The 23,207-nt window shown below is 37.9% G+C and overlaps 3 protein-coding genes across 6 annotated transcripts in view; 1 reads left to right on the top strand and 2 right to left on the bottom strand.

The window, feature by feature from the left end:
- Window positions 1-6,512, bottom strand: part of LOC127440386 (glycogen debranching enzyme-like) — a 39,343-nt gene extending 32,831 nt beyond the window's left edge. The window contains exons 1-6 of one of the 4 annotated variants that reach the window (XM_051696913.1): window positions 6,423-6,512; window positions 5,254-5,398; window positions 3,921-4,131; window positions 3,144-3,313; window positions 1,596-1,799; window positions 55-236 (exon numbers count right to left, since the gene is read on the bottom strand). In XM_051696913.1, the coding sequence (XP_051552873.1) occupies window positions 55-236; window positions 1,596-1,799; window positions 3,144-3,313; window positions 3,921-4,131; window positions 5,254-5,335 (849 nt within the window). In that variant the 5' untranslated portion in view covers window positions 5,336-5,398; window positions 6,423-6,512. The other 3 variants (XM_051696914.1, XM_051696912.1, XM_051696911.1) reach the window with 3 other exon arrangements.
- A 1,565-nt stretch (window positions 6,513-8,077) lies between these two features.
- frrs1a (ferric-chelate reductase 1a) lies at window positions 8,078-15,953 on the top strand. Its single transcript, XM_051698361.1, has 15 exons — window positions 8,078-8,273; window positions 8,404-8,543; window positions 8,823-8,917; window positions 9,032-9,179; window positions 9,728-9,910; window positions 11,440-11,538; window positions 11,792-11,939; window positions 12,972-13,085; window positions 13,769-13,884; window positions 14,083-14,169; window positions 14,414-14,511; window positions 14,682-14,740; window positions 14,882-15,025; window positions 15,337-15,398; window positions 15,814-15,953. Exons 1-15 carry the CDS (start codon window positions 8,078-8,080, stop codon window positions 15,904-15,906), a joined length of 1,782 nt encoding a protein of 593 aa, XP_051554321.1. The 3' UTR covers window positions 15,907-15,953.
- An 827-nt stretch (window positions 15,954-16,780) lies between these two features.
- On the bottom strand, window positions 16,781-23,097 carry LOC127440391 (uncharacterized). The gene is made up of 4 exons (XM_051696920.1): window positions 22,930-23,097; window positions 17,409-19,428; window positions 17,148-17,236; window positions 16,781-16,914 (listed from the first exon to the last, which is right to left on the bottom strand). Exons 2-4 carry the CDS (start codon window positions 19,315-19,317, stop codon window positions 16,819-16,821), a joined length of 2,094 nt encoding a protein of 697 aa, XP_051552880.1. The 5' UTR covers window positions 19,318-19,428; window positions 22,930-23,097; the 3' UTR covers window positions 16,781-16,818.
- Window positions 23,098-23,207: the final 110 nt, after the last annotated feature.

The raw sequence follows: 23,207 nt of genomic DNA, 5'->3' as shown, positions 1-23,207 counted from the left end.
TCATACACTAATTCAATTCAATTCTAATGCATCAACAGATACATGTTCACTCACATTGAGGTGCTTGTCATTCTGGATGAGAGCTGGCAGGCCTTTGTCTGCATACTTGCCATCAGCTAAATCACACGTGACGTGCCACAGGGCTCTGTCCAGCACCCAGGCAGGCTTCAGATGAGGGGAGTTCACCAGGTTATAACCACATTCTGGATGTTTCTTAATCCACTTGCTGTTAGCAGCTGAGCAAAGCAGGAAAACACACAGTGGCAATTATAGAACTGCTGCACATTTACAATATTTTGGATGTGTAAAGTGAAATGAACATCAGGAATGTGGATAAATTAGTGACAGATCTTTCTTGGGACTTTTTGGATTTGTACTATGATAAAGGCTTGATTCATTTTTACAGTGAATGGCTGCACCTGCAAGGGACAAAATGGATAAAGAGTGTATATTATATAAACCGTATAAAATGGGGTCCAAAAGTCTGAGACCACTAGTGAAAACACATCTGATTTCGAGTTTTCTGGTTATCCCAGAAGGGAAATATGACCTTTTGTACGAAGGAGTTAATATGGTCAATGTCACAAACTTACTTATATTTCATTAGAGACCTAAAAATAGTGCAAAATCTCATTCTTTTTACATCATAACATTTCTCTGTTTTGAATTTTCTAAAATCCTAAAACTTATTTGCAGGTTTACTTGAGATCTTAAATCCCAGATTTTCAATGAGGTCTCAGACTTTTGGACCCCACTGTACCTAACCTACATAAATGCAAATAAAAAACCACCACACTGGATTTTCACCTGTTTAAGTGTGGCATTTACACACAGCTCTAGATAAAGTATCATACACTCCCTGACATTTAGCTGTGCTGAGCTCTGGCAGGAATGATGAACTATGAACTTTGCTTACTATGAAACCTGACTACTCTACCACATCCATGCAAGCAGTTATCTAAACCCCACAGTCAGTAAGTGTTTCTGAATGAAAGCTTTAAATGTTTCTCTTTAATATTCTGCTCACATAGGGGAATCACACTAGTACCAGCATACAACAGCTGAACTGCAGCAGAGGACTATATCAGAGAGGGTAAATGTTTCACCAACAGCTCCTGTCCTCTGTAAATAAACTATTTTTAGAGATGAAGTCAATGCAAAGGCTTTAAAAGGGGGCTTATGGAAGATTACAGTCAATCATACTGGCACTGCAGCCTTCTCCACTGGAATAAGAGAGCACTTCTGCTGGATTCATAAATGCATGAAACAGTATAAAGTATATAGTTAAAATGTATAGAAAATCTTATATTACAAACTGTTGACTGGTAGTGCAAAATTATATATGTAATATGTTTTTTACACCTAAAAATGAATGCAACTTAGCAAACCAATGGAAATAGATGTTGTTAATGGCTGTGTTTCTGTGAAAAAAAACTACTATTGTGGTTCCTTTTAAGCAATGATGCAACCACAGTAACCCACAAAATAACACCAAATAATAAGCACCACATTTTAAGAGTGAATGCACAAAACAACAGCTGCAATGTGGCAAATACAGCAACAACACTGAGTTGTACACATAGAAAAACACACACCCGTATGATTGTAAACCACATCAGTGATGCACAACATATTCCACTCGTTCTTCATCTTCTCCACCAGGTTACCGATGTCCGTCCAGGTGTAAATTTGTCCAGGAGGGGAGAAGTCTGTGTTGAGCTCCAGCTGATCGGCCAGAGAGTAACAGGAGCGAGACTCACCCAGCGTCTGCAACGGCGTGAAGTGAATCATATTGTATCCTAAAAAGATGCATGTAAAATTGGACTACAATTAGTTACTAGCCAATGTTACAGCCATATGAGAATTATGAGTGTATACATTTCAAACGTAGGCCTCATTGTTGCAAACGTACATTTTGTTTTATTCAAACTGGCATTATTCTGAACTAGTAAAATACTGTAGATGGAAATGGTTCTATTTGAAATGATGGACATTTTGACGGCTGTGAAATGGGTTAACCTTGTTAAATCTATTTGGTGGATTTACTCATGTCTTTGGGGTAGTTATTGATTATGGCATGTAATCAAACAGAGTGGAGAGAAGGAGATAAGAGAAGTCCAAATGAAGTTGAAGCTGAAAACGGGTAAAATGTAAGTGTAAGTAATGTTCATTTAGGTGCAATCATTTATAACAATTTAAACAAACATTCAATTGCAGTAGTGTTATCTTTAGTTTAAAGGGATAGTTCACCCATAAATGATTTCCCAGGTGTGTATGACTTTCTTTCTTCACCAGAACACATTTGAAGAAGGTACTTCAATTGTAGGTAGGTCTTTAAAATGCAAGTGAATAGTGATTTCAATTTTGAAGCTCCATAAATCACAGACAGTCAAATTAAACATTATCGATACAACTCCAGCGGTTAAATTAATATCTTGTAAAGCGATATGATCACTTTGGTGTAAAAAAAGATCAATATTCAAGTACTTTTTAACTATAATACAGCGCTACCGTTAGGCTTCACAAGAGGGTGGAGTCCAAGCGGTCTCTCGTGTGACGCATTTGCGTTGCCATGATACTGTCGTAATCTCACGTTCTCCTCTTGGTTGAGACATCCAGGATGAGCACACAAACGCACCATTGTGAGTAAAGAAACAGATCAATACAGATATAATCCAGAACCAACCAAGCTATTGTACAGCGTTCCTCCTTCACACCTGTAAACAGCACTGCTCTTTTGGCTGTGATGCACGTGCCTCAGTTCTCGCGTGTTTCAAGTGCTAATGCGATTACGCCGCGCGTACCGCTGTTGACTGGAAGCATGATTTAGAGTTACAAAAAGGACATAAATATTTATATTTTTCACACCAAAAGTGATCGTGTCACCTTAGAAGACATTAATTTAACTGCTGGTGTTGTATGGATGATGTTTATGCTGACTGTCTGTGATTTTTGGAGCTTCAAATGAGAAATCGCCATTCAGTTGCATTTTAAGGACCTACTGAGCTAAAATATTTTTTAATTTTTCTTCAAATCTGCCAAAGAAAGAAAGTCATATGCACCTGGGATATCATGAGGGAAATATTGAGAGAATATTCATTTATGGGTTCCTCGACATAAAAAAGCATCAGCTGTATTCTTGCCTGCTTCTCTGGCAACTCTAAGCCTGTCCAGCCACTCATCCAGGGGTCCAAGGCATTTGGACAGGTATGTCTGGATGCTAATGCAGTCTAGGGGCAATACATGGTTATCTGCTCCTACCCGGAGCACTGGGTCCACCACAACATATCCACCACCAGACTGTTCCTCATCTCTGATGGGCAACAATAATTGAAGAAGAACATTTGGGCAATAACATTAATTTTTTTATAATAAACAAACTCACCAATCAGAGACTGACAATACACAATTAATAAAAAAAATCATTTGAAATTTCAATTACAGCTGCAGTAATTAACTTAATGTAAATAGTGTCAACAGCATTTAATTTATATCTACTAAAGTTTTCTATTGACAACATGTTTTTTTGTAGCGCTTGAGCATTGAAAACAATCACAGACATGTTTGTTGTATGCATGAAAGCAGAGGCAAATCAGAAGTGTTTAAACTAGTCTATAGGTCTATCAGTAATGACAACTGGTCCTAATAAGTGCTTTTTAAGTAGTCTGATCCACAGATGCATATTTCATGTTTCACTTCTGTTTACAGTTTAGACATCACCTGACAATAAGCTTTTGAACCAAAGCTAATTATTTTGGATTTTCTAGATGTCGCACCACTGTAAATTCTATTAATCAAAATTAATAATTGCAATTACAATATCAAGAGGAAATAATCAACCATTTCGATTTTTTTCATAATATTGCAGCCCTAACTGGTAGTATGCAATCCTTTAAAATCTTCTTTGCAGCCTAACTCACCCATGGCCAAAATAATACTGGTATGAGCCTGAAACCTGGAGGTCAAGGGTGCAGAACTTGTCAGAATCATCTTCTCTTGCAGTGGGGTTTATCCACTCTAAGGCGTGGAATTTGTGGCGCTCGAAGCGTTCCCCATCCGCAGGGTAGTTAGTGTGAACACGCACGTGTTTCCCTTGAAGAGTGGGACCCAGACGAAACTGGAGCTCAAACCCTGAGAAGATACAGAACACAGGCACATGCCACAAAACTTCATTCAGTTACATTTTGCTGTTCACAAGTCACAATAAACAAGGTTTATCTTTACTGTTCTGTAAAGATGATAATATAAGTGTTTCTACATAGACTGAGGCGTTACTATTGCTTCACATTAAGCTTTCATATAATGAAAACCCTCTCTGGGATGATTTGGAATCTTAAGTTAAAAAATTATCTTCATCAATTTTGATGGTATTCATTAACATTATCTGATAATGAGGATGCATTTAATGATATTTGCAACTGCTGAACTTTGTTGATATATGTCATGTTTTTATTGTCTTGGGTTTCTAAGTGTATTTTCTAATAAATTGTACAATATTCTGTCTTTTGTAGCCTTGCTTTTATTTGCCCCGCATGGGTAGCTCAGCGAGTATTGACGCTGACTACCAACCCTGGAGTCGCGAGTTCGTACTGAGTGACTCCAGCCAGGTCTCCTAAGCAACCAAATTGGCCCAGTTGCTAGGGAGGGTAGAGTCACATGGGGTAACCTCCTCGTGGTCATGATCAGTGGTTCTCGCTCTCAATGGGACATGTGGTAAGTTGAGCGTGGATCGCGGAGAATAGCATGAGCCTCTACATGCTGTGAGTCTCCGCGGTGTCATGCACAGCGAGCCACGTGATAAGATGCGCGGATTGACGGTCTCAGAAGCGGAGGCAACTGAGACTTGTCCTCCACCACCCGGATTGAGGTGAGTAACCGCGCCACCACGAGGACCTATAAGTAGTGGGAATTGGGCATGCCAAATTGGGGAGAAAATAAATAAAAAAACTAAAATGTTTATCAGCTGTCCCACTGTCTTGCCAGCATTTGACCAAGATAACAAGACCCCCCCCACCAGTGGAAGCAAGCAAAGCTAACCTCATTACAGGTCGGTGCCAAAACTCTTTTGCTGCATCCACAGTTTAGTTATTTAATGAGGAGGTATTGCCCATAAAGTTGGCTCCTTTGAACAGTAGACCATCTATAAACAACGTCAAGCGTTCTGCACGTATCTTATTATCATTATCACACTACAATACAGTCATGCATCAGGAGGACGATGCAAAGCATTAATAATCATTCGTTAAAACTTGCCTTGGTCCAGACGGAAGACAGTCCTGTGGAGTTTCTCCATGTCATTGAGGACCATCACTCTTATCTGTTTACTGTGAGTCATGTTTGCACTCCTTATTTACAGTGTCCTTAATATACAGGAGATGATGCAACAGGACCCACTTCACTGAAAAGGGAATCATAAGATATGCAAATCGTGAGATGTTCCAATAGTTGACATTTAATTGGACTTAAGAGAAGTCCGGTAACTGTATATGTTAACATAGAAAAACAGTACAATAACAATCAGCATAAAACAATGAAATGGTCACACTGCATATGGTAGAAAGAATAATTAAAGAAACAACAGATACCAGATGAGTAACACTGAATATCATTAAAAGTAAAAAAGAAAACTTGAAATACAGAACAAATATAGTAGTTTAATCATCAACTTGGGTAAAGAGTTTAAAAGCAGGGCAAATTGTAATTGTTCATAGTGCTTTTCTATTAACAGAGTGACATAATATTAAAATAGTGTTTAATTTATGTTATTATCCACATTGCAAAAAAAGTTGTATTACATTTATTAATGTAAAATTTGCTTAGAAAATACAGTACACTTATTTTCTAACAAAACAGGTAGATTATTTCCATGTACTCACACAGCGTCTGCCACAAAATTGCAACTGTTTCCTTTATAAAGACAACTTATTGCATCATTTTAAAAACCATGTGACTTAATGTAAGAGTTACCTAACATGACACAAGGTGATCACTATCACAACCCAAAATTTCCAAATAACTCCGCAAGAAATGCATGCATATATAGCTCGAAATGTCATGTTTCATATCCGCATGTAGGACAATCTACTGCACGTTCAATGCACCATCATCATCATCATCACTTCTGGTAGCTTAACATCACCGGTATTTAAAGTCACTGCCAAAATGTATCATGGTCGAGGTTAAGAATCTAGCTGACAAAGGCCAAGCAAGTCTATTTTAAATGTGTTAGAGCAACAGTGACATTTGCCAAGACAGTACACACACACGATTATTTACTGTCCTTCTGATGATGACACGGTCAACAGTTCAAATCACATAATGCATGACGACAGCCTGGCATCATCAAAACTGACACAAAAGTTGCGATAATATTTTCACGACACTGATGCAGTGTTAATGACAAGAAGGATTAAAAGACACACCAGTGTGTTTTCCTGGATTGGTTTAAGGACGTTGCAGTTGCTGTAGTAGAGGGAGGCGTGTACAGTAGGCAGTTATCCTCTGCTTCCCGCTACCGTAACGACACAAATATAAAATGCTCTGACCGTTCAATTTAACGTTTTGAGCACACATTGACTGTTTAAAAATGAAAAATAATTAGATGGAGAAGAGTAAAATTAACAGTGCACTATTTCACTAGTCATTTATTCGCATCAAATTCACTTGTTGCATAATAGAATGAATGAATAAAAAATATGTAAACAAACAAACAACATTGACGCATCCGAACTACTACCGTATCACTACTAATATAAGAAACCACTGAACTGAGCTGAAAATGTTTTAGACACACTGTATGTTTAAAAATGAAAAATTATTATATCTAAGATAGGAAAATAAACAATTTACTACTGTAATAGTTATGTATTTGCATCACATTCACGAATAAATTAATGTATAAATCAATAAACAAATAAACAACCTGCCTTCAGATTTTGTCTCCATCTTGTGGCGGGAAAGAATCTCGAAATGAAACATGACCTGCACATTTGTTTCTCAATATTCATGATAAAACCATAAAACTATTACCTGCTAACATTACCTGAGCAGACAGGCTGCTGACAAGGTAAGTGCAGCATTTACTGTTGACGCTCTTTTACAAAAGACTTTGACATAAACATTTTCTGTTATCATCATTTGAAGTGTATTATCATAGTACAACAATTTATGAAAATCTTTCATGTATTAACAAATATTTGAATAATTATAGTGCTATTATGAAATTACAGTTTTGTTGGACTAAGAAATGTATGATTATTTATTTAAAAAATGCTGGCTAAAAGAAATACATAAGCAAAGAAATGCTTCTTTATAATTTGAATTTATTGTGGATAGCCACAGCTTTGGAACTCGGAAAACCTGGAATACCAGGGAATGTTTTTCTCCATTCCTGGAAAAGTAATGGAAATTATTAAATATAAAGATAGAAAATTCTACAGAGTTTTGGTTCTCAACTTTTTTGACTCCAAGCCCCCCTTGCCCCAGAAACTAGAGTGTTAACAGATTAAAATAATTTATCGTTAATTTTGTGATTCCAAACGTTTCAGGAAATGTCAGGTTATTTGTTATAGGCCTTTTTGATTTTTTTGTTTGTTTCCATTTTAGATAAGTTAGATTATTTTTCTCTATAAATTATTAAATAATTTTAAGTCTTGTGGCCCTCTTAGAAGTTTGCTGGGGACCCCTATCAGACCCAGTCCCCCTGGCTGAGAACCACTATAGAGAATAGGCTAATTCATTTTCTAGTTTTGGGCAGAATATGTTGCTATCTTACATCTTTTTCTTTTAGGAAACAAAGGGACTGTGGGTGCCCAGAAAGCTGATTGGCCCACATTCTAATCTCTGGACATTTTTTGTCATATTGGATACATTTGTGCACTAAAATCATTTAAATCCATTAATTCCAAGGTTTGGTACCTGACATACAATTTAAAATCCACCAAAGCAACCTAGATGAATAAATCCTTTTCCAGTACTCTGTAATCTGTAACATCAGGTCCAGTGCTCATAATTTTACACCATATGCTTTATTCCTCTCAGGTTACATTCACAGAGGATCACCTCATCTCCACTGGAAATGAGCAAACTACAAACTGCTCTGGCAATCCTTGGAACGTTGTGCTTGGCTGCCGTCAGTGGATACAAAAATGGAAAAGTGGAGAAAGCTTGTGAGAGCATGATCCCGGAGCATCATGGCCATCCCAACACTACTGTCAGTCCATACACACTGACTGTGAATGTCAGTAAATTCAATTTAGGGGATCACATCAAAGGTACATTGGATGCAAAACCCATATGACTCAGCAAATGATTGTCATTTTTGACAATTTAGCTGTCTTGAATTCTGCTTGAATAACAGTCAATGATGTTGCTTTCTTTTGCTGGTTTTTTTATTGGCTGTAGTCACTCTCTCTGGAGAAAAGCACTTTGAGGGCTTTCTGCTTCAGGCCCGAGATGCCACAAACTCTAGTGGATCTGCTGTTGGCTCCTTCACATTGGTCAACCCCAAGATTTCTCAGCTTTTAATGTGCAACAGCATAGAGGTACAGTGGAGGACACTTGAGGGGGATACTTTTTGTTTGTTTTGTAATGTTTAAAACAGAATTACCAGTGGATTGCTCTGCATTACAAAGTATCTTGCATGGAAAACATTTGCAGATATTAGTTTGTCTCAAAATCTGCTTTTGATGTTAAAGGGATAGTTCACCTACAAACGAAAATTCTGTCATCAATGTGAGAGTGAGTAAATTATGACAGAATTTTCATTTTTGGTTGAACTATCCCTTTAAATAATATGATGCAATATTATATGTGTTTGGAAGGGCTCTGCTGTTAGTCACACCAGTAATGCCAAACAGACAGAAATTCAGGTGATCTGGATTGCCCCATCCAACGCTCCTCCCACTGTACAGTTTCTGTAAGTGTGTTCTCTTTTAATATTAGAAATACTCACGAACAGCATCATTGGAGACATATTGGTTCTTATTACCCATTGTTCGTGATGTTAATATTTGTTCTTTTTCAAATCAAGTGCCACAGTGGTTGCCCACTACAAGAATTTCTGGGTCAAACTTCCTGGTCCAATCATATCTCAAAGCGGTGTGACTTTGGCTCCATCTCAATCTACCACCACTGACATGTCTACAATCTCTGGAACCACCTGTATACTGCCTCAGCCCGTAGGTGCCAAAACACTGGAGATAATCTTACTTGCTCATAATCATAAAGGATCGTGATTTCTGGACATAGCTTACAAGAATAGTTCACACAAAAAAGGAAAATTCTGTAATCACTCGTCATCATGTCTTCGGAAACCTGTATGACTTTCCTTCTTCCGTCAAGCACAAAAGGAATCATTTGTAGCAGTGTCCAAGCTGTTTTTCTCCATTCATGAACGTAAATGGTATACGGCTCTCAAGCAAGGTTTTCAATAAATAACAGCTTAAATTTCAGTCAGTGCCTCACACAAAGCTATCATAGGGTTTTAGAAGACTTGAAATATAGGGCAGGAGTTATATGGACCATTTTAGTCCTTTTTGGAGCTTGACAGCCCCTGGTTCCCATCTACTTTCACTGTATATAGGTTTTGAACAACATGAACGTGACTAAATTCAGACAGAATTATTATTCTGGGGCAACTATCCCTTTAAGCCAAGTCTGGGAGTCCTAGGCTATGCTTGCCTATGTCTGACACATTTTTGTAATGGTGCCCATGTCTCTCTTACAGTTCACCTCAGAGGATTGTGGCAGGTGGAAATCTTGTCTCATTGATCCTGTTGGCTGCAACCCTACTGTGGACACAAACTGCTTCTTCCTTTCCTATTCCACTGTAGGCCAGTCAGTTCAGTTTGAGCTCAGCGGCCCGGCACAGGGATACATATCCTTTGCTCTGTCCAAGGATAAATGGATGGTAAGCATGACGAAAGGTTGACTGTGCTGATGATGAAGCTATTTCACGTTTAAAGTGCTGTAAGGGATTTTACGAATACCATGCATATCCCTTGTACTTAAAAGATATAGTTAGTTGAAAACAGGTAGGTGAAATAGTCCTAAGAAGTCATACTACCTTGTGTCTCTATGACAGGATGAAGAGCCCACACCTTTTGAGCTAATTAGAAAATGCTCTCTACCTTTCTTACTTTTACATATTCTGGTTTACTGCACTCGGGTTGGCTGACAGGTGTTTGGATGGTGGGGTTTTTGAAGAGAGAGCCTGGGGTTGCAGGGATGGGGGTGGACTTATTCAGTGGCTACAACTAGCAAAAGTTTCCATAATGGCTAATACCATTTACAGCACCTTAGGGTTGCGCGGTATACTGGTACTAACAAAATATTGAGATACCAAAAAATGTAAAACAGTACGATATCATCTTGTTGTTAATTTTTGGTATCATATTAAAGTAAGCTGCCATTACCAAAATGTAATGTAATGTGAGAGTTTTAAGGTGAAATCAAATACTATTTGAAAATAATAAAAACAAAGTCTCGATATGGCCAAGTGTGATCCTTAAACAGCAGAAGGATGTCATTTAATTAAATAATATACAGTCACATGCGCTGCGTGCCACAGAATGAATGAGAGGCTCCACTCTGCTCTGTCATCTCCTTTACACACACAGACACGCAGGTGTGGTACGCACACACGCACACGCAACACACACTACTAATGCTTGATTTTCATGCAGTGTGTCCAATAGTATCCATCTGCAGAGCAGCAGAGTAGTGTGTTTAGTGTACAAATGGCTGTGAACTCTCAAATGACTTTTTCACAGGAGATTTCAGCTAACGAGTCGCAGGAAGTTTGATAAAACAAACCCTTCAGAAACAGGAAGAACTTCAAAGGTCTTTCAAAATAAAAGTCAGCTGAAATGAGAGCTTTATTTAACTGGATATGTGAAATTGAAGACATCATGACAGAAAAATATTCTTACTGTATAAAAGTGTAATATTCAAATTTGTAGCAATAATACTCATAGTAACAATAATATAATATTAAATGGTTATATTATATATAATTAAATATATATTTTTATAATTATTTAAAAATGATTATATTTTCATTTGATCAAAGCTGTACAGTATGTATTTGAATAAAAACAATTTGATTATAACATTTAATTAAAACATATAACATGGAATCCAGAACAATTAAAACAAAAAAGGCATAATTTTATTTATAAGACTTTATGCAGTTTTTTTTGTCAATAATTTTCTGTGTAGTTTCATCAAAACTTGAGTTTTTTTATTTATTTTATTTGTTGCCTAAGTATTGAGTTAGTATCGATACCGAGGTACCAGGGCTGGTATCATACCGAAGTCAAAATGTTGGCACCTACAGCACCTTTAAGGCTTACATTTGTTTAGTGTGCATTATAATAAATTGACATTATATGTGTCAGATTCATGTCAACCTAATGAACCTGTAATGATGTGTACTAGGGAGATGACGATACATACTTGTGCGTAAATGACGGTGGTCGTGTTAGTGTGGATGCAGCATACACAACAGGGAGAAGGTATCCACAAGTGGCATCCAAGGTAAGAGACCACTTTAGGGATGTAATGCTGATTTTGTGTCAGTTTTCAGTATTTGGTCACAAAATCAACTAACATCATAAATGTCAATATGTAACAACATCAATTTAAAACCATAAAAACATCCAAAAAGTGTGGCGTTTGGTTTGTCAGTTTTTTTAATATAGATTATAGCATGTGTTCTCAGAAAACCTCTAAATTTTATGCAGTGTCAGTCATAATGTTGTAATCAAATTGGTTTTGAACTTCCCCTCAGTCTGTGCTGACTGATGTAGGCTGGAGAGTTTCAGATGGGGTGATTCAGTGCAGGTTCTCTAGGGCCATTCACACCCCTCAGGACCCAGTCCGGTTCATCCTCAATCACAGTTATTATTTGTTCATCGCACATGGCACTGCTGAATATGGTGAGCTTTTCAACTGCTTCAATGACATCTGACAGTATTGATCATATAGATTCAAGCATAGATTATAGGTGAAGTGTGTAATTTCTGCGCCACCAAATGAAATTGGGAAAATATAGACTATTTTCAAAATGGTTTCCAGAACTCTACCCCCGTCTTCCATTGGTTGACACACAGATAGTACAGCCACAAACTCACACTCTTGGTTGAACAAAAGTTGTCTGGTTGGTCAGAATGCTCAAATAGACAGAGCAGTGTTGACACTTTTCAGAGGATTCAACCTTTGAATGGCTTATTGTAGCATATTCTCTGCATATAATGCTGGGACTGGAGAAAGTACAGTATTTTAACATTAAAAAAATATACACTTCACTTCAAGTGCTCTGATTAGTCTCATTTGTGTGAAATGAGGTCCAGCTCTTTTTTTAACTGCAAAATTTACAGCGTGATGAATTAGCAATTGTCTTTCCGGTTGTAAGCATATCATGTCCTTCTGTGTTTTCCACAAGGACTGTCTCTCTTATTCTTGGAAACTGTTTTTGATTGACAAATGATTATGGTGTTCATGTGGTACAGTGCCACATGTAGCTTTGTTCTATGACCTCTGTGCAGCAGATTGTCTTGCAGCTTGTGTTACTCCACAGATCCGGAATTCTGACCTTACTGATTAATTTAGTGTCTGTGATGGCTTTGACAATCTGTATTCGTTTCCTGTCGTTTATTTTACGATAGCAGTGAAGGGTCAATGGGTGCACAGGTGGTGAAATAGCAACCACTAGCTTGGTTCAGCTGAAGTCTGAAGTAAATTTTTACAAGGAAACAAGGACAAGTTCATTTCCTAAAAAACTTTGACCAGTAACAACTGGTGATGTACTGCAAGATAGTACAGGTTTACAGCAATTGTCATGCACTTGATAGGAATACTAGGGCTAGAGTTTTTCATATCCTATCTTTATGGTATAATCGTAAAGATTATGGGTAGATTATGATTTATTCTTGTTATCTCATCAGTTTTATTGTTGTGTTGTGCTGTAGGTATGATCCATAGACATAATCGGCAGCCACTGATATCAACCCATTGTCAGGTCATTACCGGCCCTCCTGAAAAACTGACAGGCTCTCGTTCCCCACAGCTCATGAAATGGCATGGTAGGTGTTTTCTTGTAATAAACCTTACTGCAGACTACTTACAATGCCACTGTAATTAGCATTGTGATGTAGCGTAGTGATTAAAGATCAAGACGGGTTACTAAAAGATTGTAGGTACCATCATTGCAAGGGGTTTACAAAATATCACCATTTTGCCATTTAGCAATACACGTAACCCCTGGTTACTCCAGAGGGATAATCCAGATGTTATAAGTGTACTGTGATTCACTTTGGATGAAAGCATCATTTGTTAAATTGGCAATTAGATTAGATTAATTGACATTTTAAGTCATCCATTATGAATAAACTATAACCATTAGTAGAGATCCCAAACAGCACACGTAAATCTCTGAGATGCCTTTTTAAGAGCGTTTCATCTGGAAAGCATCACATTCTAATTAACATCTGCTAAACATCATAAAAAGATCAGATTAACAAACATTCTAAATCATAAACATCTCAAAGACATCTGCTGAATGTCTTATTGACATCTGAGAAGAAATGTCTTTTAGATGTTATTGCAGATGAGCAAACAACCTAAAAAAATACATCTTCCAGTTGTAAACACATGCATCAAATAGACGTCTGGGTGATGTATGTGTGCTATTAGGGGTGTAACATGCAAAGGACTTCAGATTTCCAAATATAATGAACCTCATCAACAACTGCTTCTGTAAATGTAGGAGTGCTCATGCTGATTGCCTGGATGCTAGCAGAAAGCACTGGAACATTAATGGCCAGTTATTTTAAACCTGATTGGCCGGAACAAACACTGTTTGGACAAAAGATATGGTTTCAGGTATGAGGATTTAACTCCAACATGTTTTTATACTATACACCAATGCTTCTATTGCCATAAAATCTCTCATACCATGCCTTTTTCTTGTGGTTGCTGCATGTTCTGCATCTGCATGGTTTTTACAAGTATTCATACATTTCTGCACATTTCACTTGTAATTAATTCTCCACAATCGCATAAATTCCTTTCTGGTTGTAGGTGCATCGTGGATTGATGTCATTTACATTGTTGCTCACAGCTGTTGGCTTCATCTTTCCCTTCATCTACAGACAAAAATGGAGCACAGTGAGTAGAGTCTGTGCTCTCTGTCGGTAACACATTGATTTGCAATAAAAATGCTTAAATCTTAATTAAAGTGACAAAATTGAATCTATTCTATTTATTCAATGCCACAGTTTCACTCCTTGCCAGTAGGAGACACCATTTCATTTCAGAACCATATCAGAATCAGAGTTTTTTTTTTTTTTATGTTGTGTGGTATGTTGTAATAGGTTATAGTCTTTATAATGTGTGTATTGATTCTCTGTAGAAAGCAGGTGCTCATCCATACCTAGGCTGCACTGTTATGATTCTCGCTCTCTGTCAGCCTATAATCGCTGCTTTCAGACCAGCCCCGGACTCCGCAAGGTATTCTTTAACACATTTTTAGTTTCAAACAAATTAGCTTGATTTTACAGCTTGGGAGTACTAAACTTTATATTAAGATATAAATCATTTTTGGCTTTTATTAACTCTGTAGCCTGTAGCAAAATGTCAGTTAAAGAATAGCTCCCTGTATAATCATTTCATTTTCTCAGGAGGTGGATATTCAATTGGTTGCACTGGGGTGTAGGAAATGCTGCTGAAATTATTGCTGGTGAATTTTGCTCTTTGGAATTGTAGTGATTTGAAAGTTTATCTCAAATAAATATCTTCCTTTTAGTAATACAATATAACTGGGAAAACATCAACAAATGCCAAATGACTTTTTATTATTTATTTTTATTTTTTATTCCAGTGGCTTCCATGTTTGTTGGAATACAGCAACAGTCTCTTTTGCTCCCTTTCCCATGGACCACAGGGGTGCTCTCTGGGTTTGTGGTTTGGACCATTGTTATAAAGCTAGTTTTACGACTTCACAAGCAAGGTCTTATTAGAAAAGGTTTGTATAGCTAATTTTCAGACATGAAAGGCCTTTGGAAAATGCTGTGAAAATATTTAACCTCATGACCAAAGTGAAGTCTTGTTTTAAACATCTAAATGGACTTCTGCTCATTTAAAATGCCAAAGATATTGTTCCATAAATGACAAGTACACAACTAATTCTTTTGGGAGTACACAGTGTCAATTCAATCATTCTGCCTGTGGTTCAGACAGAAATTGTAAGATAATTCCAGCTGAAACTGAAATGAGGCAAAATATGTTTTCCAAAATGATGTATCAGTCTGTTTTTAGTAATTTTTTGTGTCTCAGCAGGGAGTGACAATGAAGATGAGCTTCCAGTTCTTCCAAACTTTTCTGGGAATGAAAACTGGGTAAGGCCAAACTTTACTCAAACTAATTTTCCATCCATAAAGGTGGGGATGAAAGCAAACACTCTGCCATATTAATTATAAAAGAAAGCAGCGTGTATCACAATATGCTCAATGAAATTCTTAAATTGATAGTTCAATTGAAAATTCTGCTATCACTTACTCTAATGTTGTTCCAAATGCATATGACTAAAGGAGATGTTAGCCAGAATGTTAGCATCAGTCACCAATTTACTTTCATTGTATGAAATTGTATGAAAAACAGATGCCATGAAAGTGAATGGTGACTGAGGCTTACATTCTGCCTCATATCTCATTTTGTCAAATTAAAAATCCCCAAAAGATATATGAAACAATATTTATCTGAGTTAATCTAATGTACTGTGCATATCAAGTTCTTTTCTTCTTGCTTCCACAGGATACAAAGTTTAGAGTGGCTGTCCTTGCTCTTTTTGTGCTTGGAAACTCAGCATTCTGTATCTCACTTCTCGTCTCCATAGGTGACATATAACCAGCATATGAATCATGCAGAAACTTTTCAGGACAGAAAGTGGGAGGAATGCCTAGAATTATTTATATCACATGAGAAACCATTATCAAAGTTAATTTCCATTTTATTTCTAGGTTTAAACATATTTGCACTGAAAACTGCAAGGAAGAAACATATCTATTAAGATGCAACATGAATTATGGAGTACATTGTTTTAAATATTTATTACACACAAATATTTACACACAAGAATAAATGTTTGCATTATTAGCAGGCGATCAAAGCTGAAAATTATTAAAATAATCACAATCACAATCTAATTATGGTGCAGAATTCAACTACTTATCTTGTAAAAACCTCTCGGAGATACATCCAAAACATATTAAAATACTGTAACTATCGATCATCAGACACCATTCTGTAGACAGTCCAAGCAATGGTATTCTCTGTCTAAAATTGAACTTTTGATCACATTAAATCAAAGATAAGTATTTCTGTCAATCTATTTTCTCCACTGTATCACGGTTTTATGCTTAAAGTGACAAAATGTCTTTGTAACAAAATGTATTTTTAATCTAAGACTCAAAATTAGTGTCACTTTTTTAAAATCATGCATGTATTGTGAAATTAAAATAATAAAGATCTCAGTGTTTGACATTTTGTACATAGTGCAATATAGGAATACATTATAAACTGTGCTTCATCTGCAATTATATAAAAGTTTATCCAGGATAAAATTCAGAATGAAAATACTATTCACTTCAAAATTTGTAAAAAGGTCAGTTTACTGTGCTGCAAGTATATATTTAATACTTATCTTATAAGTTCCAGGTTTGTCATTGTACTGAATGTATTACTCTCTAAAACTAGTTTTACATGCTTACACTGTAATAGTCTTGATTTGTGCTTATTTACTTAATTTAGTCAAATAATTCAGTCTTGTTGCTGATGATTGGCAAATATACCTGCCTCCCACCTCTGGGCCAGGGCACTTTTCCGTCTGACTCGAGGGTAAGGTGCCACGGGGAACTAAAGGAGAAAGTTTCACCTGTAAAACTGCATGCAGTTTCCAGTTTCAAGGTGAAATGAGCACAGAACAATGAGATGTCAAAGACATGTAAATGAAAAAGAGAAGAATGCATTGAAATGGAATTCCAGACAGTTAAATATGATGTACAGAATGAAAGCACAAACAAACAGAAAAATATGCAGTTTAAAAACACAACTTTTGAACATAACATACATCCCTAAATTTAGAGTACCTTGTGATCACAGGACAAAGTGAAGCGATCCATTTTGCGTGTCTTCGAAGGAGACGAGGGGGATGACTTTGATTTTGTTGGTATTTCTCCTGTATCCAAATAAAAGAAATGTCATCTGCTTATAGGAATAGGTCTATCCCTTTAACAACATCATTATGTCATAACAGTTTTGGAAGTAACTACTTCCAAAAAAAAAAAAAATAAACAACATTGAATGACTTAATTAATCAATATCTATATCATTATTTAAATAAATGCTACCTGGTCTCTCATAAGTGAAATTCTGCAGTTGGCTGGGGGACACTAGCACCGTGTCATATCTCTCCTTTACATATAGTTGTGCTCTCTGCCTCCTGAGCTCCTCTTCTCTTTGCCTCACCATCTTGATCTCCAGGTCCACCAGAGACTGGGTGCTATGGGAGCGCAGTTTGAAGAAGGGATTGTTGGGAAACGTGCTCTCTTGGGTGTCTTGGCATGCGGTGCTTAGGCAGAATTCCGATGCACTTCGGATGATGAGATTGGAAGTCTCTAGGATAATGACATTGTTCATGTCTGATGGCCATTCTTGGCAATTGCTTGTCCCTGGAGGGAGCAGGCCTCCTTTCCCTAGATTCCGTGGGCTGGTGGGGTACAAATCCGGCTTGAGTATGATGACATTATTGGCTGTCATTTCGTGGTATGTGGGACCTCTTCCAGATGAAGCAGTGATGGAGAAAGTTGGAGTTCTTGCACTAATAGATCTTTGAGACCTGCATCTGTCCTCTGGTGTGTCAAACATCCTTCCTCGCTCACCAGGCTCCGATCTGCTCTGTTGAAGAGTACCAGGCTTGGGCTTAACTTGCGTAGCCTCACCAGCAAAGGCCTTCGCCATTGCCCTCTCTCGCCTGAAATTCTCCTCTCGCTCCAGAGCTTCACGTATCTCCCTCTCCACAGGAGTCTCTGGCTCATCATAAGGGGACCTGTAGCTTGTGTCCTCTAGACCAGAGTCCTCTGAACAGGGACTGAACTGTGTGTACTGGTAATCTCCCAGACCAAGACTGTCTATGTCAGGGTCTTTCCTGGGGCGATCAATGTTGCGCACAGGTGTATACATGAAGCTGTGACCAACCTGGCAAGACCCCAGCCTCACCACGGGCCGGTGCACCTGACCCTTGGTTTGCTCTTCCATCTTCTGCCATTGCTTGCGTGTCACGCTGAAATCCAAGTGCTCTGTACTGACATTCTCGCTCTTTATGTCCTGAACCACACAGAAGTCTTGGGGCACCTTCTTGTCGAGCTCCGAAGTTGAGCAGGACAGGCGCTGCATGTTGTGCTTTGAGCTTTGCACAAGCTCTTTCTCATCCTCATCCTCTGGAATCTTGTTACAATAATGGACAGAGGAATCTGAAGCAATGTCCTGCAGCTCACACTCTGTGGGACATTCTGGTTGTTCTAGAATATCACTTTCACTTATGTTCATTGCCAGGGTTCCATCTTCATTTTCAGCATTGCTGTCAGTCACTGTATGGTCTTCATGCCTTGCTTGGTCTTCAGAGTTGTCCTCTGGTTCATCCATACCCAAGAGATCAACATTTTCTTCAACAGTTGATGAAACTATGGACCTCCATTGCTCCTCAGCATCGCTGTCTGATGAAATAATGGCCATCTCCACATGTAGACAATCACTTAAGTCATCTTTATCCATATCCTTTGATTCAGTTGGGAATTCAGAAATTGCTAACTCCAGGATTTGCTGCTCTAGCTCAGATTTCTCTTGTTCATCCACCTGGGGCTCAATGTGTTCTTCCACCTTGGCATCATTAGAAATGTTGATTTCCTCTTCCTCTTGTAGTTGGTCATTCATGTGAGAGTCTTTTTGAAGCTCAGAGGTAAAATGTTCTCTAGGATTTGACTCCTCTTGTTCTTTGACCTTGCCAAAAATGCCCTCTTGAGAGTCTGTGCTGCCATCAGATTCACCTGAGCTCTCACATTTATTGATTGCATCTTTGCTATCTTGCCCATCCTTGTCTTCCTGTGGGTTGCTCTTTGTGGTATCTAGGCACTCTGAGAAATATGTGGCAAAAGATTCTTTCTCCTCCTCCCTGAACTGGCATTTCTGGTCCTCTGTATACCCAGGATCCATTTTACAGTCTGTTAGATCAGCCATTTCTGAAAGCAGGCTGGTCTCCATGGTGACTGCCTCAGAGTGGTATTCCTGCTCTTTTTGTTGCTGATTTACTGAGGTGCTTTTGCCTTCATTTAGTTCACTGCCATTTGACCTTCTCACACCAGCTGTAGCTCTCTATGAAAGTTAGATTGAAAAAGACTTGTTTAGAATTAAAGGAGCACCAATTTGAGAAACACTGAAAACATCACAAACACCAACGAGTCAACCTAGCCTGGTTCTTTTTCATGGCTCACAATTCAAAAAGAAAACACTGAACTAAAAGAAGCCGCTTTATGCTGCTTTGCTGTCACTTTAGTTTCATCAAGCTATTCTAGTATTCAGGCTGTGAGACATAGAAGGTGGGTGGATGTCTTTGGTAACAAATCACCATGAGATGTGGAGCATCTCTCAAAGTGGGTTGAAAATCTACATTATAGGATGCTGCAAAATATGTGACTTCAAGAGAACACAGAATTCCTTTTTCAACGCTAAGACTTTCTTGCTCCCACTCTAAAATATAATAAACTTTAGAGAAGCTTATATGTGAATGAGCATAATGCCAATTTAGGCAATAATTTTTACCCCTAACTGACATAATGCTTACCCACATACAGTATAAGCTCCTCTGAGTTTATTATTTTTCAGAGGTGGGAGCTAGACAGTCTTTGCACTGAAAGAGCACAGAGAGAAGGGAATGACAAACTACTAAGTGATAAATGAGGAGACAGGAATTTAATCAGCCTAGATATTAAAGCGCATACAAAGGAAAATTTAAAGGAGGATAAAATTATGCAGTTGGTTCTTCAGTCATTCAATTTGCTTTTGAAAGTACTTTTGGAAAACTGCATGAGGCAAATCTTAACTTAAGTGGTTTTACATCACAACTTTGCACAGCTCCTCACAGCCTTATTGATTTATTTTATAGCTTTTGTTATGCTGACCCAATTACAAGCTCTATGACACTGTCATAGCAGTCATAATTTATTGGCAAGATATGATTTCAGAGGCTTTGTATTTTATGTTTTTTGAAAAGTACTGGTTGCCTGGCAACATGCTCTGCCTGAAGAGAATGTCTTGCTTTTGGTACAGTAAGAGCTGTGTAGTTAGTATGCTCGTAAATATTTTTTTTGCTTTGCAGAGAAACCTTCACCAAAGTGTTGTGTAGTAGGTTTATTAGGGCCATGAGCCCAGTGAGTTTGTTAAGTAAGAGAGAGAAACAAATCTATTGTTCATATTGAGTGACGTCCTTTAATGCATGCCTGCTGGTGCTGTTGCCGTTGCCACCAGTCACCCTAAATCCACCCTGTTTTGGAATATATGTTCCTGATGTCTGAACAGCACATCCACTTAGCCAGAGGTGGAATTCTGCAGAGACTAAATTGATGTCATGAGCCATTATCCAATGAAAGAGACCGTTGCATTAAGCCAAACTTCCCTCTGGAAACTGGAAATATTTAATACTTTTAATGGTCATGGCATCTTCCTTGAAATGCAAAATTGCTTATCTTTTCACTCTGGATTCTAAATTGGACAAAGCAGCAAACATTTTTTATTTGAATTCAAAAACAAGAATTGTGGTTACAGGCACTTACTGTACTGTACAATGGAAGAAAGTGGAGCTATTTGTGACTATTTGTGTTATTACAGATTTGCCAGCATTATGGCATTTACTTCATTATGTTTACTGGCATTACGTAGTAATGACAACGAAGTTGTCAGCCTAATATTTGATATAACTATACACAGATAAAAATAGTAAGCCGTTTTATCACACTAACATCATGTTAACATAATGTTTAGGCTACAACTTGTGGCTATAGAGATGAACCTTTTTTTTGTAGTAGTAGTAGTAGTAGTAGTAATCAACATAATGTCACAGATTATGTCGATTGAGCATAACTTTTGAACTCGAAAAATTCTTAAGTTAATTTCATGTGGAAAAATTGTGATCTAGCCTACAGACAGTGTCTGATGCTAGTTCATAATTTTAATCTTGTCTGAGTGATCATTGCAGTGTTAAGGATGCAAACGTAACAAATGTCGGATGCAGACAATGCAGCATAACGCTTGTAAATACTGTACACTGGACAATTAGCCAAACACGACTTCTTCCCAAATGCCGCACAGTGAATCTGCATCATTCCGTCTTCGTGCTTGCGCATGCAGTTGCTCGCCAAAGCAGAAAAGGATGCAACAGATGCATAAAGCTTCGGTATACCTACCAGCAACCTCAAAAACAGCAGCCAAACGGATATCATCTCCAATCTACCGCAAAACGCACATGCCTGAATATTTTTTACAGATAACGCGAGTAACCAAGAGGCGACGCGTCGCGAGTAATTCATATGGTTGAACGCGAAGGAGGAAAATCGCGACAAATCCCTGCGCAGACCAATCGATCCGTCTGCAATTGTCGATGGTGAAATAGAGCAGAAAGAACAGATATTGGCATAAACGACAGCGATTCGTGTTTCAGCCCCGCCAGCAGGCTAGTTGTTGCACTGAGCTGCAGAGCCTCTCTTTCCCTCTGGGCGCCCACACTTTCTGAACCAACTATTGAACATTTGGCTTTGCCCACGCAATTTTAAACATGCAGCCCATATTCTGAGCAAGGTCAGTCTCACTGTGGGACGTTATTCTCACATGCCTTTTATGATATGGACCATTTGACAAGGGGTTTGATGGAATTTTTTTAAATGTATTTTTTTTTAGCACTGAATGGCAGCAAAACCCCATAGTTTGTTGGGTATCATTCAGTGACCCCTAATGTTTTTTGGTGCTCTTTTCAGGCAAAATATAAGGACAACCCCCCTGAGAAAATCCGCTTATAAATCCTGTGAGGGTTTTTTTTTCCAACTCTGAATCCTTAGTGCTGGCACAGACAAACCACTGGCATTGAAGGGGGGAGATTGTAGGGATGTTGCAGATGCCAATATAATAAATATTATAATAGTATTATTATTTACTTTTAAAATACCGGTTTCTGTGGACATAACTCATCCTCCCTTCTCAGTCAAAATAATTCCTCATGAATCATGCTGTGACCTTTTAACTGATATGTTTTCCAGGAATAACCCAGATGGGACCTCTGAGGTCATTCGGTAACACTCCCCTGCCACATCTGTTCCATTACAGTGATGCAATCTCTGTTTGTTTTGTAACTGCACGAAACACATTCAAATGTCATTTTGTTCTAAAATTTATGTATTTTTTATTTGTGTAATTTTTTTATTTTTTTTGCATTATAACCCACATATGCACTACAAAGCTCGCAACAAAACATGGTTAATATAATGACAGTAAGTTTGTTTGGAGGGTATTCTGTCTTTCTGTTGCCTGTTACTAGCTCAAGCTCTGCAGCTCTATTTTCCCTCTTCAAGCTCCCATCCCACACACACACCAAGAAACTGAACATTGAACATCAACAAAAACAAGTCAAGTTTCTCTTCTTTTCTTCTTAAGACCTTCCCAACAATAATACATGTAAAAATGGACATCTAGCCCTTTTTAAACTCTATTAAAAATGTCTAGAAATGTTAAACTGCTCTCAGAGGTGCACAAGGACTAATACGGAAACTGCCAGATGTGTCACAAAACAAGAGCATCAACAGAGAAGTTTTGAATGGGAATACTTACTTTCACCGATGAAGCTTTGAGTTTGGCTGGCTCAGCGATGGAGGTCTCTTTTCTTTTTCTGAGTGCATGTGTGTGTGTTAGTGTGTGTGAATGTGTGACAGAAGCCAAATCTCTGATTGAATGCGTGGGAATCCACCAATGGCTGCACAGTAACTCCACTGACAGACATGACATGCTTATTCTCTCACTCACACAAGCACATAGGAAATATGGAATACACCTAAAAATACATATGCACATAAAATCCCACGCTAGAGGTCTGTTTTGAGAGAGGTTGC

The sequence above is a fragment of the Myxocyprinus asiaticus genome, chromosome 5 (genome assembly GCF_019703515.2).
Source record: "Myxocyprinus asiaticus isolate MX2 ecotype Aquarium Trade chromosome 5, UBuf_Myxa_2, whole genome shotgun sequence".
Taxonomy (NCBI): Eukaryota; Metazoa; Chordata; class Actinopteri; order Cypriniformes; family Catostomidae; genus Myxocyprinus; species Myxocyprinus asiaticus.
The sequence above is the reverse complement of the archived record's forward strand: the minus strand, read 5'-3'. Positions and strand labels throughout refer to the sequence as shown.